This window comes from Choristoneura fumiferana, chromosome 7 (assembly GCF_025370935.1).
Source record: "Choristoneura fumiferana chromosome 7, NRCan_CFum_1, whole genome shotgun sequence".
NCBI lineage: Eukaryota > Metazoa > Arthropoda > Insecta > Lepidoptera > Tortricidae > Choristoneura > Choristoneura fumiferana.
In genome coordinates, this window is record NC_133478.1 from 8,997,521 (window position 1) to 9,020,337 (window position 22,817).

Genomic DNA, 22,817 nt, shown 5'->3' on the forward strand with positions numbered 1-22,817 from the left:
TTTTACATGACGCGACGTAAATAACACGCGACAAGCGCAACATTATATGCCATCGGTAATTGATATCAGACATCAGTCGATAAACGTGTAATACTTGATGCTTTATCAGCCGCATAGTGTTATAAAAACATTTTAAAAATCATACCGGGTCATAATTTTTCCAACTTCATTTCAGCAAGTTGTTTTAAAAATGCCACCAAATGTAGTGGATCCACCTATGGGTAACGACCCCGAAGGTGTTTTTAACGGCATGGAGTTGAAGGGCTCCGCCTCAACTACCCAACTTGTGTCTAAAAAATCTGAAGACAATTACAACCTTCGTATATTCCAGTCTACATTGAATTTGATATCTCATATATTCATAGGAGTGACAGTAGGAGTGTTGCTGCTGCATACGCTAAGAAATGGACTTCCGGTTGGAGCAACACCGCAACATATTATTTTATGCGTATTGGGAGTAAGTATATTTAGATTTCTTTTAAAAATAAACGCAAATGACGATAGTCATTTCACTCGCTACATATTCACTGAATGAGTAACAATATTTTTTATTTAGATTTAAAATTATCAAGACTCTAGGTTATTAGTTCCTTATTTTTTTGCAAATAACACAGTTGATTAAAATAACAATAATTATTTACGAATTAGGTATTTTATATAAATTCCTTTTTTACTAAAATTACTAATTATCTTATTAATACATTTTAATCAGAATATCTTTTGGACAGGGCTTAATTTACCTATTTACTTAACTTTTTAAAAGTTCGAGTTTTAACATGTAATTGCTTGTATCTTTGTGCCCTCGGTACAATTCGAGTTTCACCCCCTTCGATTCGGCTAGAAATTCGGTACGGATTAATTCGGATGATACAATCTAGCTGACAAGCCTAAAATAGTATTAATTCGAGTAACTAATACTAATAAAAATATCTCAGAATTCTATCATGATTTATTTCACGCTGGAAAAATCACTGCATGAGACATTCGCGGGGTCTGTGAAGATAATAATAAATTGAGATAATTACGCTGATTTTCCACTTTTGACAACTTTAACGAAGTTGTGCTTAGAACTTGGTTTAGGGTAAATCGCCATTACTGGCTACCGTTTAATAACTGGCCATCTTACACTAAAAATGAATTCGAATCACCTATAAACAGAGTGTAACTGGCCACCTTGTACTAAAATTAATCCTGGTCACCTATAAATAGAATTATTTTTTAGTATAATGTGGCCAGTTATTGAAAGGTGGCCAGTAATTGACATTTACCCTATATTTGTTTTTAATCTTACAAAGCAGTTATACAATATCGAACGCTGTTACGAAATAAGTGACCGTTTGAAAATTGCGTGACTTTTGCGCTGACTGAAGTCAAGTCCAGCGATTTGCATTTGTTAATCAAATTTAATTTTCAAATTTCCAGTACCAACTGCTGATGGCAGAAGCCATTCTCAGCCTGTCCCCCAACAACGGCTGGTCCAATCGTCTCAGACTGGTCGACAAGCGGCGTGCTCACTGGATCCTGCAACTCCTCGGTTCCGGACTTGCTCTCGGTGGCAGCTTCCTGAAAATCCTTGACAAAGATATCCATTGGAACACGTTGCACGGGCAATTCGGTAAGAATCTAATCCGGTACAGTATAGTCATCATAAATGATGAAGATTTTTTAATGATGGATGACTGTCTCTATCCATCGATTCTTTAGAAACGAAAAGTTATTTCTTTACAACTTGCGCTCAAAATTTGCACAGAAAAGTTGTTAGAGGTACCTACTAATAATATTGCAAGTTTTGCGAGACATAGAGTTTAAATATTATGTTAACATAAGAAAGATAATACTCAGACAATTGGGATTAACTAGAAGATAGTGTATGAATTTGACGATAGTGTTTCAAAAATCACTGAAAGCGATCATAACGATGATACATATATTTATTGCATTGGCATTATACAGATAAACAAAATTAAAAGCCTTGCATTGCTATCACTGACTATCACCTAACTCGTCGCATCAAGTATCTACGTCATGTCTGATACGAGTAACACACAAGCGTTTAATAGTTGTATTATATATTCATCAGCCAGTCTGTATAATATTTGAGAAAATGAAGACTTATTCTTATTGCAGTTAAAAATAGAAGACAAACACTGTTGACACACACACACACACACACGTTGACTGGCAGAGATCCCTGCAGGGATAAGTCCGCCTTTGTACTTAACACAACTTTATTTATGTAACCTTTTGTTTTTCCTTTTTGTACAATAAAGAGTATAAAAAACAAACAAAACAAACAAACATACAAACGTGACACGAGTTTTTTCTGTAGAAACTTTTGGAACAGTTAGAACGTACAGTTATTTTCTTGAAGTAGAATACTAAATATAACAGTACTGTAATTGTTCCAGCACTCGTGGCGATGGTGTTCACATCTGTATCTCTTGTGAATGGGCTAACATCGCTCTGGGCATACGAGCTTCGAAAGTTATGGATCCCCCAAAGCTTATCCAAACTTACCCACATCTGCTTCGGGATTGTAGCCTTCGCTGCCGCTTCTATCACCCTCTGTTACGGTTTGGATAAGAATTTGTTCAGAAACTGGGCCGGCCCTGAATTTACTATAACAATGATAGTTATCGTCGCAACCTTCACTACAATCATCATTATTGATCCGTTCATCACCTTCTACACAAAAGGACGTGTGGTATTTAAGAGGAACTAATTTGTATTAGCATTAAGTTAAGTCATAATTATTTAACTTATGTAATTTTGTTACGGCATATTCAGATTCTTTAAGAAATCAGAGAATCTCAACTTCATTCGTACCTTGTACTCGTATTTAATTAAAAAAGATAAGTATATTATTGCAAATAATAAAAAGTTTATTTAGTTTAAAACTGTGAATTATTTCATTTTTTCAATAAAAGTAGGTAGGTAAGGTTAATACTTTAAAAAATACAAAAATGTACTTTAGTTTTCTGTTAACATTAACGATCCCCCGACACCGATGACGCTTAGATAAAAAAAAATATTACTATGTACTTATACAAAATTAACTTAGGCTAATTTTGCGGGAAATCAGCATAGTCCCCGCGGGATAGGGATAAACGAATTCTTCGCAGATGAAGTCGCAGGCCACAGCTAGGTAGTGCATAATTATTTTTTACTTTCTAGTTGTCTTTTTTGCGGGCGTTTTTTTGTGTCGGGGGTTTTTTTAATTTTAAATTTAAGGTTTTTTAATTTTTCCTATGTCCTTGTTAACTTAAATACCCTGTATCTCCTAAAGTATTGATTGTAGAGCAAAAATGAATAGGACCAAATTTGTAGGAAATTTTATGTAGAAACTTTTGTCCGAAGTAAAGTACAAATATTCGAGATATAAGGAAAAACCTGAAAAAAGTTACTTCAACCTCCCCTTACACCTTTAGCGCACCCCCCACCTTTGAGGACTTTTAGTAAGTATGTTGATTTGGATGCTGCAAGGTATACCTATTTTCAAAACTATACGGATTTTTCTCCTGATTGCTCGTATTCGGCTTTATTTGATCCTATTACAATGAGTAAGTAGCACACGCGTTCCTGAGAAAAAACATTGTGACAGACGAACAACCAAGTGATCCTACAAGAGTTCTATTTTGTCCTTTTGAGGTACGAAATCATAAAAAAAATAGGTACAGTCACCAGCACCAATATCTGACACAAAAAGTGTGCATAAATATCTGATACGACTCTATTTGTAGAGCCAGAAGGACGTGTCAGATATTTTTGCACGCTGCGCTGTGGCAGATATTAATGCTGGTGACTGTACCCAGCCAGATATAATAGTTCTCACAAAAGTCAATGTCGGGATGACTAACCCGCCGATATGTTGATCACGAGGTGATGACATGATATGTACATTTTTTTCTGGGTCACTAATATTAAATTAAAACTAATCTTCACGATAAGATAAATAAATTATTTATTATTATAAAAATCCGCGTGGCTCACGCACGCCTTTCGTGAACCGTAACACTTCCAACACAAACAAATTTTAGTATGAAAACAAACAATCAAACAGCATAACGTTACAATTGGATAAAATACGAAGACACATAGATTACAAACTCGATTTGGGCACAGGTAACCGATCGCGGATAACGGCTACGTAGATGCTTCCACCTATCTTTATGGCATCTGTACGTATAAAGGAAACTCTTGGGAAGAGTAATGGGCCTCGTTATACACATTCTGGAATAGATTATTGTTGCCAATGCTAAATGTTAGAGATATACGGCCATATCGATTGATAAATGGGACACTGTGTACATCAGTGTAGAGACCTTTAACCGGGGACTCCTTAACTCTATTTTGTATTCCAGTAGCGATAAAGGACTCTTTCAAGGGTAATATTTATGTTGTTGATAAGTTTGACCTCGCTATTAAATGTAGAATCCCTTTTTTTGTTTATGATACTTACATAAAACTTTTAACATCGTGTTGCCAACACGTGTAGTTATTTAAATTGGAATAAAACAATTGTGGCTTCATCCTAATAGAGTGCCAAATAAGCTAAGAGCAAAAATAAGAATTTATGATTATTGCGAATAAATAAATAAACAAAAACAGTGCTAGAACAAAAACAAACCTTCATAAAATAATGATTGCCTCACATTCATGTTTTTTGCGGTTCGGATGTCTATACGTTGTGTGTGATTGATAAGTTATAAAATTTTAGAACAAAACATAGGACCGACTACAAAAAACCATGAAAATAATTTTCTACCAGTCTGAAGTCGGTGCCTCAGCGCGAGCCAGCAGGAGTGGACCTATAATCGTCTACCTCACCTACAACTAACTATACGAGTATATTGGGCTTCAACCACTTCTGCTGGCTCGTGCTGAGGACCGACTTCAGACTGGTAGAAAAACTATTTCATGGTTGTTTGTAGTCGATTCTATTTTTTGTTCTAACATTTTTTTCACGCTTTTTAGTGTAAAAGATCTAAGATACAACAGTTTAATGTCAACGCTCGTCACCTTTTACGAAAAATTGCTTTTTCCGATGCAGAGACGTTCATTATTGAGGAGTCCTGGTGCTTCATCACCCGTTCCATTTCATCATATGAATTACGATGAGCTTAAATTGCTAAGCAACTGCGTTAAAGTAATTGAAATTCAATCCTTGAAGTACTTGTTATTGAGTAGTCGCTCCATTGGTCACATTTGATCTTCATCATCGGTTTCACATCACCAAATGATGATTTTCAAGAGCAAATGCACGAGTTACTCCTAAATATATCAAAATTACCATATGCGTTCCTACAATATTTGAAGAGTTCCCTCGATTTCCTTCGGATCCAATCATCAGATCCTGATTTGGTGCTTATGGGACCTAATTGAAAGCATTCCTAGACGAACAAAAAAAAAATTTTTCAGATCGGTTCATAAATGACGGAGTTCTGAGGTAACAAACATAAAAAAAACACGAAAGCATGTAATTGAAATCATTTTATTAACCCCCGACGCAAAAAGAGGGGTGTCTGTGTGTCTGTCTGTGGCACCGTAGCTCTTAAACGGGTGGACCGATTTGAATGCGGTTTTTTTTTAAGCACGTTTTCTAGCGATGGTTCTTAGACATGTTTTAGCAAAATCAGTTCCGCCGTTTCAAGATCATCAGCTCTTTTATTCTTTCAAACATATATTTGGGACCTAAAATTTGAAACACCCATGTATGCTATATAACTATGCAAGATTATGGAATTCTCGGCCTGATGCTGCAGCCAGGATATACAGAACACTAGCAGGTACACTCTTGATAAAACCATAGCAGATATACATATGTGTTTGGATTCGTTTCGATCAGTATTTGATTCTACATACAATGCAATGGTGGCAACACGATGAGCTGATGCTGCAGCCAGGATATCCAACACACTAGTACACTTTATAAAAAAATATATACATTACTTTAAAAAACATGAAATAAAAAAACTTACATTAAAAATTTTAAAAACCCCCCACACAAAAAAAACCCCAGCAAAAATAAAAACACGCCGACAAAAAAACGCCGCCAAAAAAGACAACTAAACAGTAAAAAATAATTTGCACTACCTAGCTGTTGCCCGCGACTTCATCTGCGAAGAATTCTTTTATCCCTATCCCGCGGGGACTATGCTGATTTCCCGCAAAATTAGCCTAAGTTAATTAAAGTACCAAGTAATATTTTTTTATCTAAGCGTCGTCGGTGTCGGGGGACCGCTAAGGTTAATACTTTAAAAGATACAACTTTAGTTTCCTGTTAACCTTAGCGGTCCCCCGACACCTTTTGGTTGTCTTTTTGTCGGCGTTTTTTTCGGGCGTTTTTTTTTATTTTTGCTGGGGTTTTTTATCATAGGTACATCGGTATCAGACAAAATTCAACCCCGAAATGACATTCAATACCGTATTAACTCAAAATAAAACTGTATTGAATAATAATTTTAATCTTACCTCTACATAGAATTCATTATGTAATACAGAATCATTTTGATCATACGGTATTAAATGTCATGTGCGATCATTTCAAACATTTGATTCGTCTCTGATTATGACTATTCTAAATAAATACTTGTATAAAGTATTAAGTGTAGATGTACAAGTATTATATTATAATAAGTAACCAAGCACCATATAGGTGCAAAGCAATAAATTTGTCATGAACATTGAGATCAAAGTCATTCATCAAAATACACATATCAAAAAAATTTACGCTTAACAATATTAAATAATTTCCTCGAAAGTTTATACGTTGGCGCTAAAATTACTAATAGAGTGGATATGCATGTCAAAGATACCATAGTATACGAAAATTGCACAGTTGCCCATCCTGTAAAGGAGTGCTTAAGGTATCCGTAACTAAGGCTGCCCGAGGAAAGTATGAAGGCAGTGGTCCCGAGTAGTGAATGTGAAATCTTAATAGAATAAAATGCGTTGTAGCGGCGAAACAGTCGTGGATATAAAGCTAAAACTCCTTTAGCCAGGCTGACGATGGTAAATACGAGGGCCGCGATAGCTGAAATAAAACAAATGGGTACATTCCATCAGACCATAAGTAAATCAGATCGAAAGTAACAAATTTTGCAATTAATCCCAATAATTTGAATTCTGGCCTAAACCGAATAGCAATGTAAAACTGTCACCAATTCCGTAAAAACTGATTTAAAAAGAAGCAAATATGATCATTTAATGTTTTATTATACTAAAATATGTAATAATTATTTGCTGTCATTATCATAACGCATGACTAATACTAAAAATAATGTCCTTATAATATGAGATGTAGGAATAAGATTAACAACTTATTAATAAAAAATGTGATAATTTAATAAGATTACATTATCTATTTAAATCAGTAATTTGAAATTCCCGTCTCACTTTTACTATATACGAGTATTAAGTAATTGTAAAATTTGGTTTGTCTGCATGATCATTATTTCGTAGGTGTAATAAAATCATAATAATAACTTTTTAACTGGAAATAAGAAGACTGTGAGAAATTCCCGATAGACTTGAGTACTGCATGGGTTCTAATCATTTTAGTCAATTTGCAGCAGCAGTTCTTACTTGTACTTTATTACTCGACTTTATTGCTTCCATAAACAGTGACGGATACGATATAACTCGGCAGCAAAAAGCAGCCAAAATGATTGTATGTGAAATTAAAAATTTCAGAACGACAAACTGAACCAAACAAAAAAGACAAAACATTAAATTATAAGTAATTGTAAGATTTAGTAAGTAATTGTAATAATAATGAATAATAATAATAAATCGACTAACACTACTTACAAACGTAAGACCAATCCTACTAACAAAAAATATGGACTTTTGTTTGATCTGAAATAAAGTTTTTTTTATATGTAAGAATCTACGTAAACTAAAGCGACTAAAAAGACTTAAGTAAGTATAGCATTAACGTGATTCAGTCGTTTTATCGTCATCATCATCATCATCTCAGCCATAGGGCGTCCACTGTTGAACACAGGCCTCCCCCATAAACCTTTCGTTTCATACAAAGCTCTATTATAATAACAAAAAATACACAGTATGACAATCAGTATAACTATTGGATTCAAATCCATTTTAATACTTTACTTATACAATAATCATTCCCATAATTAAGATAATACCTATGTTACCTACATATTGTGATCAAAGAGCAACTGTGTTAAAGTAATTGAAATTCAACCCGTGAAGTACTTGTTACTGGACGAATGAAAAAAAAAATCAAATCGGTTCATAAATGACGGAGTTCTGAGGTAAAAATCATAAAAAAAATACAACCGAATGGATAACCTCCTCCTTTTTTTGAAGTCGGTTAAAAATGGTTTAAATTTTTTTATGTTTTATGATAGAGTATAGTAGGTAAATATTGAATTGAACCTTATAGTTTTTTTGGAACCGTTTTAAAACATTTTGTAAGTTATAAAAGTTTCCTTTAAGTAAGTATATGTATTGTAAAACGTTGCTTACCAAATTTTCCGTGCAAGGAGTAAGAATTGTCAGTCTTACGCGCACCCATAAGGGCGGAACCGATAAGGGCCAGGATGGACCCTACGAGAGACAAGAGCCAGTGGGCGCGGCGGCGCTGGCTGAAGGTCAGAGGAGAGCTCCAGCTGAAGCTTTGGAGGCAGAGGAGCCCGTGAGGCATTAGGAGTTGGTACTGAAACGAAGAAGTGGTAGGTTAAGGGATAAAACTTCTTTGGAGCCGTCTATAAATTATGTGAGGTGATTTTGGGGATATTTCCACTGATCAAGTTATTATTTATTTTATACAATTTAAATTCAAATTATTATTGTGTAAATGTAAATTGTAATAAGCAAATACTTCGCATGAAATTTTGCTGGAATATCATTATTAATAGGCGCTGTATAAATTTATTTTGTTAGATTTAATAAAAGCGATAGCGATAGATTTTCAGATCGCCGGACAGAATGCGGATTCGCACGTTCCTGTGGCTTAGTCCAAGGTATCATACCAACTGGAGCACCGGAGAATCGAAAAATAAAATGACACACTCGGTAATAGATACTTCTTTAAGAATCTATCACCGACCCAAATGAAATTGAACGGGTCGGTAATAGATTCCCATACATTCTATTACCGAGGGTTATGCGATCATACCATCGTTAATTGGCTTCATTTGAAGTATTGTAAAATCTAATTACGACCCATAAAAACAATAGGATAGAGCTGTGTTTGTATTACAAATCATAAATACTTATTACAACCTTGGTATATAGCCAAAATTACATAACTGGTAAGTAAATATAAAATTTTATCGCAATATTTAAACAACTCGGCAAAATAACTGTTTCTAAAGAAACTACAAATTCAGTACTAAAGTTTTTGTTAAAAAATAAGAGTTAATACTTTCATACCACGGAAATTGTTTTTTAAAAGCGTGAACAGATCAAAATTGTAATAACTGTAACAAATAATATAAACAATCATTTATACCAAAAATAAAGCATGAAGAACCAAAACCACCCCTTTAGCTATTACCGTGGTATACCATGGTATTACAATCCACAGTTAAAAATGGCGCCTATCGCCGCTGTATTTTATTTTCCATTTTAATCGTATTTTCGGGCCAAAAAATGTACCAAAAGTGCTCAGAACTCGTACAAAAAACAATAAAAGGCCATTTAAAACTATAACATTAGTTCAATTGCCATAACTATTATGTAAAACACTAAATAAGATTCGAGTCCGCTTGTATGTGGTGTCACGTTAGTATGGCAAATCCTCTTCCTACGATGCCGTTTCGGAAATTGACGAATTGCGAGATCTTTGATTTATTCACATACACAAGCGCTCATAGATCCGTGAGTCAACTAAATATGCTTTAATAGTGGCTTTAATGTGTAAAATAATATGTGTAAAATCTTTTTTTTAAATCGATCGGTTTGATTATAAAATGCGTATTTTAAATTGCCGCGGTGATGGCTGCCGATTTCGATACCCCCGGTAATAGGCGCCGTTACCTTAGCTTTTGCCCGCGACTTCGTCCGCGTGGAATAGTAACTTTAGGAAGTATTTAATTTATTTAGGATACCTATTCTGCGGTTCTACGGTTTAAATTTCTACGGTTTACTGCAAACGACCTATTTTAATACATTGCTATAAATATAACCTATTTTTTTTGTCCTTCCACCATCCATCCAGCCATGTTCTTTGGTAAAACATAAATATTTTGCGGGTAGCACATTTTAGCAATACGACGAGTATTCTACCCTGCAAACTCAAAAGGACTAATTCTTCATAGTGAACTCTTGACACCTTACGTCCTTTATTGTAAGTTAGGAGGGTAGGATTATAATTAAGACGGCATTTTTACTAAGCATAGCTACACATATTTCCGATAAATATACTTATAGTAAATTTGTTTGGAATTCCTTAATAACTTTCATCCCCATATTTTCAAGTAAATAGGTCGAAATATGAAAAGCGCCGGAACAAATGTTTTTTAGGGTTCCGTACCTCAAAAGGAAAAAATGGAACCCTTATAGGATCACTTTGCTGTCCGTCCGTCCGTCTGTCTGTCAATACCATTTATCTCGTAAACGCGCGGAGTAGGTATCGGTATCGCGTTGAAATTAAAACCCTAAACTCAGGTCAATAGTCCCGAAAGCTGTGAAAAAATCATACTTTTAAGTCAAGGCAATCAAAGCTACAGTCATTAAAAGGTGTTTCCATACAAATCGCCTTAGCAGAAAAAGTTATAGGGTACTTCCGGCTGTCCTAGAAACTTGAAATTTTGCATAAAGGGAACTCTTATGTAAAGCATAACAATAATAAATAAGAAAAATCTTAAAAAACATTATTATTCATGTCTAACTGTCTATATCAATAAGCCATCTAAAATGACCCCACATTGCGTACATTTTGCTTATAAGCTTAGAAGGCTCTGCTAACACTTCATCATCCCCTATAGTAACATCTAGGTAAAATTTTCAAAAACGCTTGAACAAATATCTATTTATTTCTTACAAGTGCCCAAATGCCAAGTTTTACAAAGAACCATCGATTTATCTTCGATAATTTCCATATAAAGTTTCATACCCTATTTCACCCCCTCACAGAACGAATTTAGAAAAACGCGCGAACAAACATCTATTTAACTCATATTACGTGCCGAAATGACAAGTTTAATAAAGATTCATCGATTTATCTTCAATAATGACGACCTTCCATATAAAGGTTCATCCCCTATTTTAGTCCCTCACACAAAGAATTAAAAAAAACGCGCAAACTTTTATCTATATATCTCTTATTACGTGCCGAAATGGCAAGTTTAATAAAAATTCATCGATTTATCTTCGATAATGACGACCTTCCATATAAACTTTCATCCCCTATTTCATCCCCTCACAGGTCAAATTTTCAATAATCATTTTCGCGATAAAAGATAGCCTACGTTCTTTCCCAAGTCTATTCTATCTCTGTACCAAATTTCATCAAAATCGGTTCCGCGGTTTGGGCGTGAAAGCGTAACAGACAGACAGACAGAGTTGCTTTCGCATTTATAATATACCTATACCTATAAATATCCTTGTCAAAAGGAAATGCTAGTAAGGACCACTTGAGTTTCATCGGTAGAATTAAATCAAAATACTTTTGCGGTTTTATTTGAATACCTTTATTATAATGAAAAGTACCTTGTATTGTGTTCTACTAGCTTTTGCCCGCGGCTTTGCCCGCGTGGAATTCGGTTATCGCGCGCTGTTCCTTCAGGAATTGTGCATTTTTCCGGGATAAAAAATAGCCTATGTCACTCTCTGGCCCATAAACTATCTCTATGCCAAAAATCACGCCGATCCATCGCTCCGGTTCAACGTGAAAGACGGACAAACATACAAAGGTACAAACACACAAACACACACACTCGCATTTATAATATTAAGAATGGAAGTATGGATAAATAAAACCGTTTTTAAGGGTTTTTAGATAAGGATTCTTATAAAAAATTAGTACATTACTTCAGAGTCCGCGAAATAGAGGATTGCCGGCCGAGTAGTTATTAGAGATACGAGGCCGACAATCTCTGTTCGCGGATGAGGCTTGTTTAGTGCTTTTTCTCAAATATATCCAAGGAAATAATACCATGTCACTTGATGATTAACTCATAATTATCGGAAGGAATAACAATTATTTGAATAAAAAAACCACTCGGTTTAGATATAAACCATATAAGTATTTGTTTTTTTTTTCTATTCCCGCCAAAATACTCTTTTTTTTTAATTGGCAGTATGCCATAGATAGTAAATAACAGAAATAAAACCCACTGAAACAAAAGACAATCTCTTTGCTGGCCTTGGCAGGCAATGTTGTATGAAATTCCATTACTATCCTCTAATTTGAAACAAAAGACAATCTCTTTGCTGGCCTTGGCCGGCAATGTTGTATGAATTCCATTAGAAATATTAGTAATAAATATGTATATTTATTACTAATATTTCTAATGGAATGGAATTTTACTAATTAAACTCTGCCCCTATTTTGTTTTTGATAGGTAGTATATACCTAATTCCATCCACGAAGAAGCGTGATTTTGACAAAATTAGACATTAATGACATTGTAATAAGATCCACCGCACGCGTCATCGTGAATGACTCTTCCTAAGTATAGATTACATATAACCGCTTTGGAATTTACTAGGGTTCCAATAAACTGCATAGCATATACATAAATTATGTAATTGTTAAATAGATATAAATTTGTTGTAGCTGTGTAGTCACTAGATAGCTGGAAACTAATCAACGCATTGTCGATACATTCCAGTATTAGGCGGATGCTGTGTTTTGGTGGTAATCTGGCCCTATACTATGTAGTACTAATATTATAAACACGAAAGTTTGTATGGATGGATGTTTGTTTGGATGAATGTTCGTTACTCTTTCACGCAAAAACTACTGAATGGATTTCCATAAAATTTATTTTCGTGAATAAATACTGTATACACTATAACTAAATAACTAATAGTATACAGGGCCGGTTCTGGAGGCTTAATCAGGGCCAACTTTAACCAACTTTGCTTATATTATAGCTAGAGAAATAGTGAGTTTTCATTTTCGTTGTAACTACCTATAACGCTATAACATTTAAACTTACAACCCTTAAACTCGGAATCAAATCTAGAACCTACAGAAGCCTTAGTGCGTGAGTCCGCCTAGCACTAGACAATTTTAATTTTTTCAATTTTAAACGAGAAAAATAATAATAATAATAAATTAAATAATAAAATAAAATAAAACAAAAAAGCTTAGCTTTTTTCAAATTAGCTTATTACGTATTTAGTTTAATCCAAAAAATGTTTTTATATTGATGCGCATGTCCAAACAAACAATTCTACAAGAATTTCGCGTGATAATGAGATTCTCTTATCGTAAAAACTAAATCTTGAGGTATTATATTATAACACATTACGACGCAATAATTTTGTATTATGATTTTGACTAACGCAAAGTGGCGCGATTTTAATCAAATTATAGTTACTTTGATAGATTTAAAATTGCTAAAAGTACCTAAATCTGAGGCTCCTAGGGATAGCCAAAGGAGCAGACCCAAGAGAAGATGGAGGGACGACCTGAGCACTTTTCAGCTTGATTGGCAGGTGCATGCCCAGGATAGAAGTGACGGAGGAAAGGGGAGGCCTTTGCCCACCAGTGGGACTATTACGGGATACAAAAAAATGTGTAAATCTATACTAATCGAAGTGAATGTTGGACACCTCGGACGAAAAAAAGATGATGGAGACATGGACTGGAAGGGCTGCGGCTCCACCGAGGCGGAGACGAGCCGAGTGAAGAGGAGATATTTCCCTACACGTCTGATGATAATGAGGCGGAGACGAGATGTGGATTCAACTATTAGGATTGGTCCCGAATTTACCCCGATTTACGGTACTTAGTTATAGTCTGAAGCTTAACGACGACAATGTTAAAGAATTACGATTCGTTTTTACTCGATAATTCACGTTTACGAATACAGCCGTACAAAGCTTTGTTGCTATAACGTCAACGTACAATCGTATACTCTACCTATACTATACGACTTTACGCGTAAAGGAAAACAAAGTGAGGAAACCTGCCCAAACCTGCTAAGCAATTGCTGTGCCTTGCTAGGTACACCACTGTGCTGTGGGGCGTATATCTAGGCTGGGATCATGATGATGATGATGAAATGAAGTGAAATATAGATAGATAAATGAAGATGTGAATTAATGTAATTAAATCTTGTTACAATGTCATCGTTCTAAAATACTGACCCGAAATTTGTCATTTTATATGTAATTCCAATGATAATGCTGTTAATATGTTAAAAAAATGACTAATGAATGTCTCTGCATGCTGACGTGTGTGTGTGTGTGTGTGTGTGTGTGAGAGAGAGAGAGAGAGATAGTAAATTTATAACTACTACACGCTAAAGCTGTGTATTTACTTAAAAGTATTAGGTAATACTAACTAAATATTAGTTAATTAGACGACCGGATGGCCAAGTGGTTAGAGAACCTGACTACGAAGCTTGAGGTCCCGGGTTCGATTCCCGGCCGGGGCAGATATTTGTATGAATAATACGAATGTTTGTTCTCGGGTCTTGGGTGTTTAAAATGTATTTAAGTATGTATTAATCTATATAAGTATGTTTATCCGTTGCCTAGTATCCATAGTACAAGCTTTGCTTAGTTTGGGAGTAGGTCAATTGGTGTCAAGTGTCCCATGATATATTATCATGATATATTTTTAATTAAGAAAATACTTTAATTTCCATACTTACGCCGATCATGCAGAAAACAATATGCCAATGGAAAGCCGTCATTTCACTCGGAGATTTACATGCAAACCACAATGTCACTAACGCACTCCCGCCTAACAGCATATACACTAACGTATTAAGGGACGCATGCACCGCGTCCCAGGACACACCTAGAGACCTAATGGTCCACGGCACCGACATTTCAGTGGTATCTACAGCTGACGGGACTTCTGGTACCACTTCATGCTCTGTCACCATCTCATCCACAATCGGAGCTTGGTCAATGTTATCTGCCATCTCAAACATTCGAGTATTATTTAATTTATATCTTTAATTTCTTCAGTAAATTCTACAACTACACCGTTTGGTAAAGTTGTTTAAAACTGAGGAAAGCCGTTTTAATATGGGTAAGTCAAATAAGCATTAAGTATTTATCACGAGATAAGTATCTCACGTCTCTATGATAAAAGATAACGACAATACGGTGTGGCGATAAAGTTTACAGCCATTGTTAGTGACGAATTTTTCCTTAGATAATTAAAGTCTTTCATTATCTAAGAATTGAGAAACATGAAGGATAAATTCAATCAATAGTCGTCGATTTTTGTTGTAGGTTTCATTAATCCCATCCCACTAATATTATAAACGCGAAAGTTTATATGGATGGATGTTTGTTTGTTACTCTTTCACGCAAAAACTACTGAACGGATTTCCATAAAATTTGGCATACAGGTAATATATTCAGTCATAAAATTTGTTATGTATGTAGGTAGCTGGACGTCTGAATTAACAAATAGGCTACTTTTTATCCCGACATTCCCACGGGATAGGGATAAAATCTTGAAATAGCAACTGCTGGGCTTATAGAGTCATGAAATTTGGTATGTAGGTAGCTGGACGTCTGAAATTACACATAGGCTACTTTTTATCCCGATATTCTTACGGGATAGAAATAAAATCTCGAAATTACAACCGCTGGGCTTAGTCATTAAATTTGGTATATAGGTAGCTAGACTTCTAGAATAACACATAGGTTTCTTTTTTTTGACTTTTTTTTGATTAAATTTGGTATGTATAGGTAGCTGGACTTACCTACTTTTTATCCCGATATTCCCACGGGATAGGAATAAAATCTTGAAATTTCAACCGCTGGGCTTAGAGTTTAAATTTTGGACAGTTGTTCTTAGCACAACCTCAATAAAGATCACGATATAAATTTTGGGATTTCCCAGGAAAATTTTGTAAAATATCGGAATTTCAATTGTAACTACCAGATCGAATAGTTTACGCGTGCAAAGCCGTGGTTAAACTCTAGTGGAATCTAAATCTTATTGTAATCCTGGCCGACTCCATGTTCTTGCTGTTTTTTATACAGATTTGTACAAGCAGTACAGGCAGTGAGGTACTGACATTGGTTTTTATTGTCATTCTCTCTTGTTTTCTTGTGTTGTGATTAAATAAACTTTTCTTATATATTTTACTTAAATATGTGTTTAAATTCAGTTCTACAATAATTTTCAACTCAAAATCAGGTTTTAAAATCACTGCCTCTTTGTTTACTGATTTACTAATGAAAAAAACGAAATACAGGTGTACAGATCTAGTCAACGAATGAAAAAAAAATCAAATCTGTTCATAAATTACGGAGTTCTGAGGTAACAAACGTAAAAAAATATAATTAAAAAATACAACCGAGTTGATAACCTCCTCTTTTTTTGAAGTCGGTTAAAAATACGATGGAAAAACATTATTCACTAGATCTGTTGTTTTCTTATCGTGTCTCTACGAGTAAGTTCTGCAAATTCAAAATCAGAAAGCAAAAACCAAATCAATTAAGTATTATTTTATTAAAGAGGCAACACTGTTGTATTATTATAATGTAAAGTTTGCGCCTACAATCTCCTTAAACATTTTATAAACGCCGTAGTAACAATAAATATTGTAGCAAAAACAATAAATCCTAACACAATATATTTGACTGAAGGATCGACCCAGTTTGTGAAGACGGGCATATATAATCCCGAGATAAAACTGATTGAGGATGCAAGGAAAGCTGGAATTCCGAATGATAAGTGAGCCGTTTTCAAATGAAGTCCCCTTTTTAGCGAGAAGAGGCCGAGTGGCGCGCTGATCAGAACCAATACTATAGTTACTGCACCTGAAATTAAATGTCGTCGTATTAGTAAAATATAACTGAGCAACAAAAACTCAGGCCCTCAAATGTATGCAGTAATAAATAGGTATTTTTGTATGTAGAGTGGGCCAAATTTTGTGCGGCTGCCTGAGCATATTTGGAAACCACGGATAAGATAGAAATGATAGTTAGTTCCATTCACAATATTTGTATTTAAGTACCAGAGACATGTGAGGAAGCGGATAGGTGTGCGAGGAAAAGTCCTCCAATAGAAAAGCAGTACTATACGAGGTTAGAAAAGTTAAGTAATTTTATTGGGGAGTTGTTACTTGCACATTTCTGGTGGACCACAAATCGGAAAACGAAGCGTTGGCAGGCCTTCCACTAGGTGGACTGACGATATCGCGAGAGTTGCGGGCAACCGGTGGATGCAAGTGGCGAGTTGCCATTCTTTGTGGCGTTCTAAGGGAGAAGCCTTTGTTCAACAGTCGACATCTTCTGGCTAATGATAAGGATGATGACCTTTGGTGGAAATGCAGCCACTGGCCAGTGCGGATGGGCTGCATTCCAACTGGAACGTAACTGCCAACTACCGACTGCCAATATTTTTCATTGCAGTTCCATTGCAGTCGGCACAGCGGTACAAAAACCGCACGCTAGCTGCGATACAATTTATGGATTTCTAGGCCCTAGGTCAACCAAATGCGAAAAGCCTGAAAGATGTCTTCCATCCAAATAACAATGAATTAATATTATAATATATTAAACACACTAGCGTTTACCCGCGGCTTCGCACGCGTAAATCATTAGACACAGCAGTTGAATTGAAATTCCGGGATTTTATTAAATTCTCGTGGGAATTCCCTAAAATTACATCGTGGTTTTCAGTGACGTTAAATTAAAACACCCAAGTCCAATTTCATGACTCTAAACCCAGCTGTTGTTATTTCGAGATTTTATTCGAATATCGGGATAAAAAGTAGCCTATGGTGTTATTTCAGATGTGCAGCTACATACCAAATTTCATGACTCTAAGCCCAGCGGTTATTCGTTCGCGATTTTATCCCTATCCCGTGGAAACATCGGGATAAAAAGTAGCCTATGTGTTATTCCAGACGACCAGCTACCTACATAACAAATTTCATAACTGTAAGCCCAGCGTTTGTTATTTAGATATTTTATCCCTATCCCGTAGGAATATCGAGATAAAAAGTATCCTATGTATTAATCCAGGTTATGAACTAGCTTTTTGCCAAATTTCATCGAAATCCGTCCAGCCATTTCAGCGTGAAGAAGTAACAAACATACTTACTCACTCACAAACTTTCACATTTAGGGGCTGTTTCACCATCCATTGATTAGTGTTAACTGACGGTTAAATGTGATGCCGTTTTCGTCTATTCGAACAAAACAAATAGAGACGGCATCACATCTAACCGCCAGCTAACACTAATCAATGGATGGTGAAACAGCCCCTTATAATATTAAGTAGGATGACATGACGAATCAGAATCTTTTTTTTTTTCAAAAAATAAGTTTCTGAGATAACACAACATGACGAACCACTTTTTTTTAAATTAGTTACTGATAGTGAAATAAACCCATTACATCATTATTTCTAGTTTAAACCGCATTCACATTTATCTGTCATGTTGTGTTGTGATGTTTTCTGTCTCTCTCTCTCTCTATAGGTTGTGTGCGACACAACACAAGCCGTAACAACACACTGCATCAGATAAATGTGAACGCAGCCATATAAAATGTATGAAAGCGATACCGTTCTGATGCGTCACGACAACACGACAGATAAATGTGAATGCGGCTTTAGTTTGTTTTGGGGTTATAGACGGATATTGTTAGTGCTGAACCCGAAGCACCCGAAGAATTGCGAAACTAAAGTGGCAGTGGGCGGGGCACATTGCTCGCAGGACGGATGGCCGATGGGGCCAGAAGGTTCTCGAATGGCGTCCGCGGACCGGGAGACGAGCTGTCGGTAGGCCTCCAACAAGATGGAGCGACGACTTGGTTAAGATCGCGGGATCGCGGTGGATGCGGAAAGCACAAGACCGGTCTGAGTGGAGAGCCTTGGGGGAGGCCTATGTCCAGCAGTGGACGTCTTTCGGCTGACATGATGATGATGATGATTGTTAGTGCTGTATGCTACCCTACATTTTGACGGTAATAGCAAAAATGACGATGAAAACGTGGGTAGTTGTTTGCCAGTATAAGCTTCGTCGAGCAGTTGCGCGAGCAGAGCGGTGGCGCGCAGTGGGCGTTTTGCAGCAACCGCCGCGGCGTGTGATACCTATTTACGAATAAACTCTATTTAAGACGTCAGTTATCAGGGTTTATTTCACTATAAATGAGTGTCACGGTAGCTTCATGTTTAAAATAACTTAACTGCTAACTGCATGAAGTGATATAGATGGCATTATTCCATTCTTCATGCTTATCATCATTGTGCCGCTGATGGCGCTCACTAAAGCAAGTAGCTGGAGTATGACGTGGAAAGTGACTCTGTGTCTGTAACGCAAAGGGGTCGACCAACCGTTTACAAAGTTCAGGGCGAGAATTGCCTCAGCAGAGAAGAAATGGAACTGGAATATAAAATTTAAACATTAATGAGTGTTATTATTAGAATAATTAATTACCGTTGTAGACTCACGCAGAAAGACTGAAGGCATCTTATTATATATTATAGGGTTGTTATCTAGGATATTTTTCATTACTTCCACATTATAAATACTATTTGATGACAAAATGCCTTTTGGACCTCGGGGTCGAAGGCTGGCAAGAGCTAGCTCAAGATCGCAAAGCGTGGCGTAGTCTGATGTTGACAAAACCCAGGGTAGACGATATTTTAATGGGGTAGTTTAAATAATTTTATCCCTAACTGAACGTTCCTCTCATCCACTCAAAGATTGACTTATTTAATGAACGGACCAGCGATCAGTGTGGCCGCGAATGCGAACGTTTCCAAGATAAAGACTATGGATTATAATATCACGATTATATAGTAAGAAACATATTATTATTATACCTAATTGAGTGTCCTTGTCACTTGCGGATCAGTGGTGAAAATAATTTTCGCTAATAAGATGAATGGGTGATTCGCGCTGTCATCGTTCATACACGTTACCTACCCATATTTCGTTTTCTAGATTTTTTTTACCGTACAACAGAAAAACCTTCTAGACATTGGTAAAATTGTTCTCCGATGGGCAGAACCATATTTATTAAAAAACGAAACTAACTAAGCTGAATTAGTAAAACCAGGAAAATAATTATATTATTGTTTTTTTACATGAGCTATGTATTTTATAATACAAAGAATACGGGTCGATACTTACTGCGAAACCGCATAAGAAAGCGTGCCAGTCTTTGGATTTCAAACTGTATTGTAAAACGATCATATTTGTAGCACCAATCATTAAATGGACAATACCAATGCATACCGAGCAACATATTGTTTGCCAGTATTCTCCCCTTCCTTCTATGACCACGACTTTCATTGAACCAGCAAAGCTGATGCACCTCTGTATTTATGTGCAATCATAACCTGATAACAAGTTCTCTCAGCGTTTGTCTCGTCCGAAGATACATTACGTAATTTGAATTATTTCACTTATTTTAAGACTATATAAAAAACTTGTCGAAACTTGCTAAAAAAATAGTTCTGTATATTTTAACTGTCAATGTCACTGCACTTTTTAAATGAGCAAGCACTAGTTGTAGTCTTTAAACCTTCTTGTCGCTGCAAAACGTTTTAATTTACTAACAACACCTTCCAAATATCGGGTTGAACAAAGTTATAGCGATCAAGGCAGCCGCAAATCCACTGATTACATATGGGATTCCTTTAATTGTAAAAAGCGTCGAGCTCAAGTTGAGGGCGCCTGTCACGAAGCATACCGTGCAAGCAATTACAGATAGTACGCCAAAAAATATGTGACAACCTTTGCACACTGTAAAGCGGCCTCTGAGTGCAAAGTGATGAAGAATACCAAAAAGCATATTCCATAGGAAGCTGCAGACTGCTACGTAAGCTGGAAAAAATAATAAATAGTGCTAAAACGTTGTAGTACTCGAAAACTATGTAGAGTCCGCTACCAAAGGCTGATATTATATAGGTAAGACACGCTGCTATTTTGTCAATAGTTCACATCAGTGGCGTCTTCACGTCAGTCAGGAAAACTTTTCGGATGTTACAATGAAATTGGTAAACTTAATTTTCTCCTGCGCGAAATAGTCCCCGAGTAACCACGATTGCTTTGAAAATTGATATTCATTCAGTAAATCTACCGCACTACTTAATTCGCAAAGAAGACAGGTAAAAGTAACATCTCTTTTTTGCATCAAGAATGAAAATCTTTTTTGGTTTAGGTTACCTATACTACATACAATCTATAGATCAATATAATATAAAACTTACAAGCAATCGAGTGTATTGACAAAGATAATAGATCGTCTACCGATAAATAAACGCATACTGCTGCTGCTGCGATTAATGCGAACGACAAAAATTGGAATGACATATGGTCCGTTATTTTATCTCCTTCTTTTAATAAGGCTGAGGACCCGTTATACGGACTGTATATAAGCACACCTGATGGCACAAAGCATATCATCTGCAACATTGAAATACAAAATTACAGCTTTGAATATTGAGTACCATAAAACACTAAGGAACACGATTAAATTATGCACTGGTTTCACTTTTTGCACTCTTTCTCTCTCTCAGGAAATCATCAGACACTAAAACCTAAGGCTATATTTTCTAACGCGCTGAGTTTCACGATCGCATTCATCATCTCTTTCTACTCTCGTCTTATACAGTGTAAACGAAAGAAGTGGTGGAAACGATTGTGATTCCAAGCGTGTTGATAATAAGGCATCTGAACGGCTACGACGAAATTCGAAAATCGAAGTTCGTATAGTGCCGTCCCTCTCTCTCTCGTTTTAAATAACATAAGCATCAGCGTGACGGCAAGACACGAAGTTCGAATTTTGCACTTCGTAGTAAAGGCTGGCCCAAACCCTTGGCTGGAACCAATAATCAAAATTAAACTCACGGCAAATGTGCTAAACAAAACGTGAAGTTGCACAAACAAGGGTTTTTCGGAAACCATCATGTAATAGAGCACTGTTATTGTAACCGCCCCCATAAGGAAGTAGGCTGCAGCCACCAGAGCTGCCACAAGTCTTCGGCACGAGTACGTGCATGTCGTCGTGTCTACAAGAACGATTCTCACGGGCCCAACAAATTCATGAACTGCAGGTGTTTCTGGGACTATACATTCCAAAGCACAGTCTTTCTTTTTGGAAGACGAAAATGATTTAAATATAGACAGCATTATCAAATAATTTGTGAACTAAAATTTTGACATGACTGCTTATTGATAATAATGAATGACATAACTCAGACCAAAGATTAGACAGATTGTTTTAAGATAAGGATAGACAAGATCATTATCAAAAAAAATGTAGTTGACAAGAGGTGTATGTTCAACAAATTTTTATTCCCTGGGATTAAACATCGGGTATTTTAAACCTAACTGGGTCCTCTTACTTTAACACGTGAGTGAAGCTGAGGGTAAAAGCGAGTACATAAATAACTCTGAAAATCGGACACTAAGCACAAACGCACGTCCGGACTATTCATAATTGAAGAAAATTCAATGTTTTGCGCACAGCCGGCCGGACCCGCGGGACTCGCGCAAGTCCCCACCGTTACAATTTTAAGCAGTTGCTTTGGAACTGGATTTTGAACGTTACCATCACTGACGTAAGGTATATGGGGGTAAGCGGGTGTACAAAGGATGATTCGTTTACGGTAGCGTGAAAAAGCGGATCGCATGCGTACACACGGCGCGATCCCGTGTCGCTCCGCGCGGGAGAGTTTC

General features: G+C 36.2%; 3 protein-coding genes across 6 annotated transcripts; 1 reads left to right on the plus strand and 2 right to left on the minus strand.

The window, feature by feature from the left end:
• Nucleotides 1-128: 128 nt before the first annotated feature.
• Nucleotides 129-2,897, plus strand: LOC141429411 (transmembrane reductase CYB561D2-like; the record flags this gene model as incomplete). The annotated part of the gene is given in 3 exon segments (XM_074089713.1): nucleotides 129-457; nucleotides 1,423-1,615; nucleotides 2,409-2,897. Coding segments are annotated over 3 exon segments (774 nt in total). The 3' UTR covers nucleotides 2,723-2,897.
• Nucleotides 2,898-4,033: 1,136 nt separating this feature from the next.
• LOC141429412 (transmembrane reductase CYB561D2-like) lies at nucleotides 4,034-15,177 on the minus strand. 2 transcript variants are annotated; one of them, XM_074089714.1, is made up of 3 exons: nucleotides 14,802-15,177; nucleotides 8,494-8,683; nucleotides 4,034-7,033 (listed from the first exon to the last, which is right to left on the minus strand). In XM_074089714.1, the coding sequence occupies exons 1-3, from the start codon at nucleotides 15,084-15,086 to the stop codon at nucleotides 6,717-6,719; spliced, it is 792 nt and encodes a 263-aa protein (XP_073945815.1). In that variant the 5' UTR covers nucleotides 15,087-15,177; the 3' UTR covers nucleotides 4,034-6,716. The 2 variants fall into 2 exon arrangements, with proteins under 2 accessions (XP_073945815.1, XP_073945816.1); XM_074089715.1 differs by lacking the exon at nucleotides 8,494-8,683 and having other exon boundaries at nucleotides 6,963-7,033.
• Nucleotides 15,178-16,638: 1,461 nt separating this feature from the next.
• LOC141429413 (uncharacterized) lies at nucleotides 16,639-22,310 on the minus strand. 3 transcript variants are annotated; one of them, XM_074089717.1, is made up of 4 exons: nucleotides 21,987-22,310; nucleotides 21,347-21,542; nucleotides 20,871-20,960; nucleotides 16,639-16,938 (listed from the first exon to the last, which is right to left on the minus strand). In XM_074089717.1, exons 1-4 carry the CDS (start codon nucleotides 22,266-22,268, stop codon nucleotides 16,673-16,675), a joined length of 834 nt encoding a protein of 277 aa, XP_073945818.1. In that variant the 5' UTR covers nucleotides 22,269-22,310; the 3' UTR covers nucleotides 16,639-16,672. The 3 variants fall into 3 exon arrangements, 1 of the variants encoding a protein (XP_073945818.1); XR_012451532.1 differs by having other exon boundaries at nucleotides 16,856-16,938; nucleotides 20,265-20,960; XR_012451531.1 differs by lacking the exon at nucleotides 16,639-16,938 and adding an exon at nucleotides 19,421-19,511 and having other exon boundaries at nucleotides 20,265-20,960.
• Nucleotides 22,311-22,817: the final 507 nt, after the last annotated feature.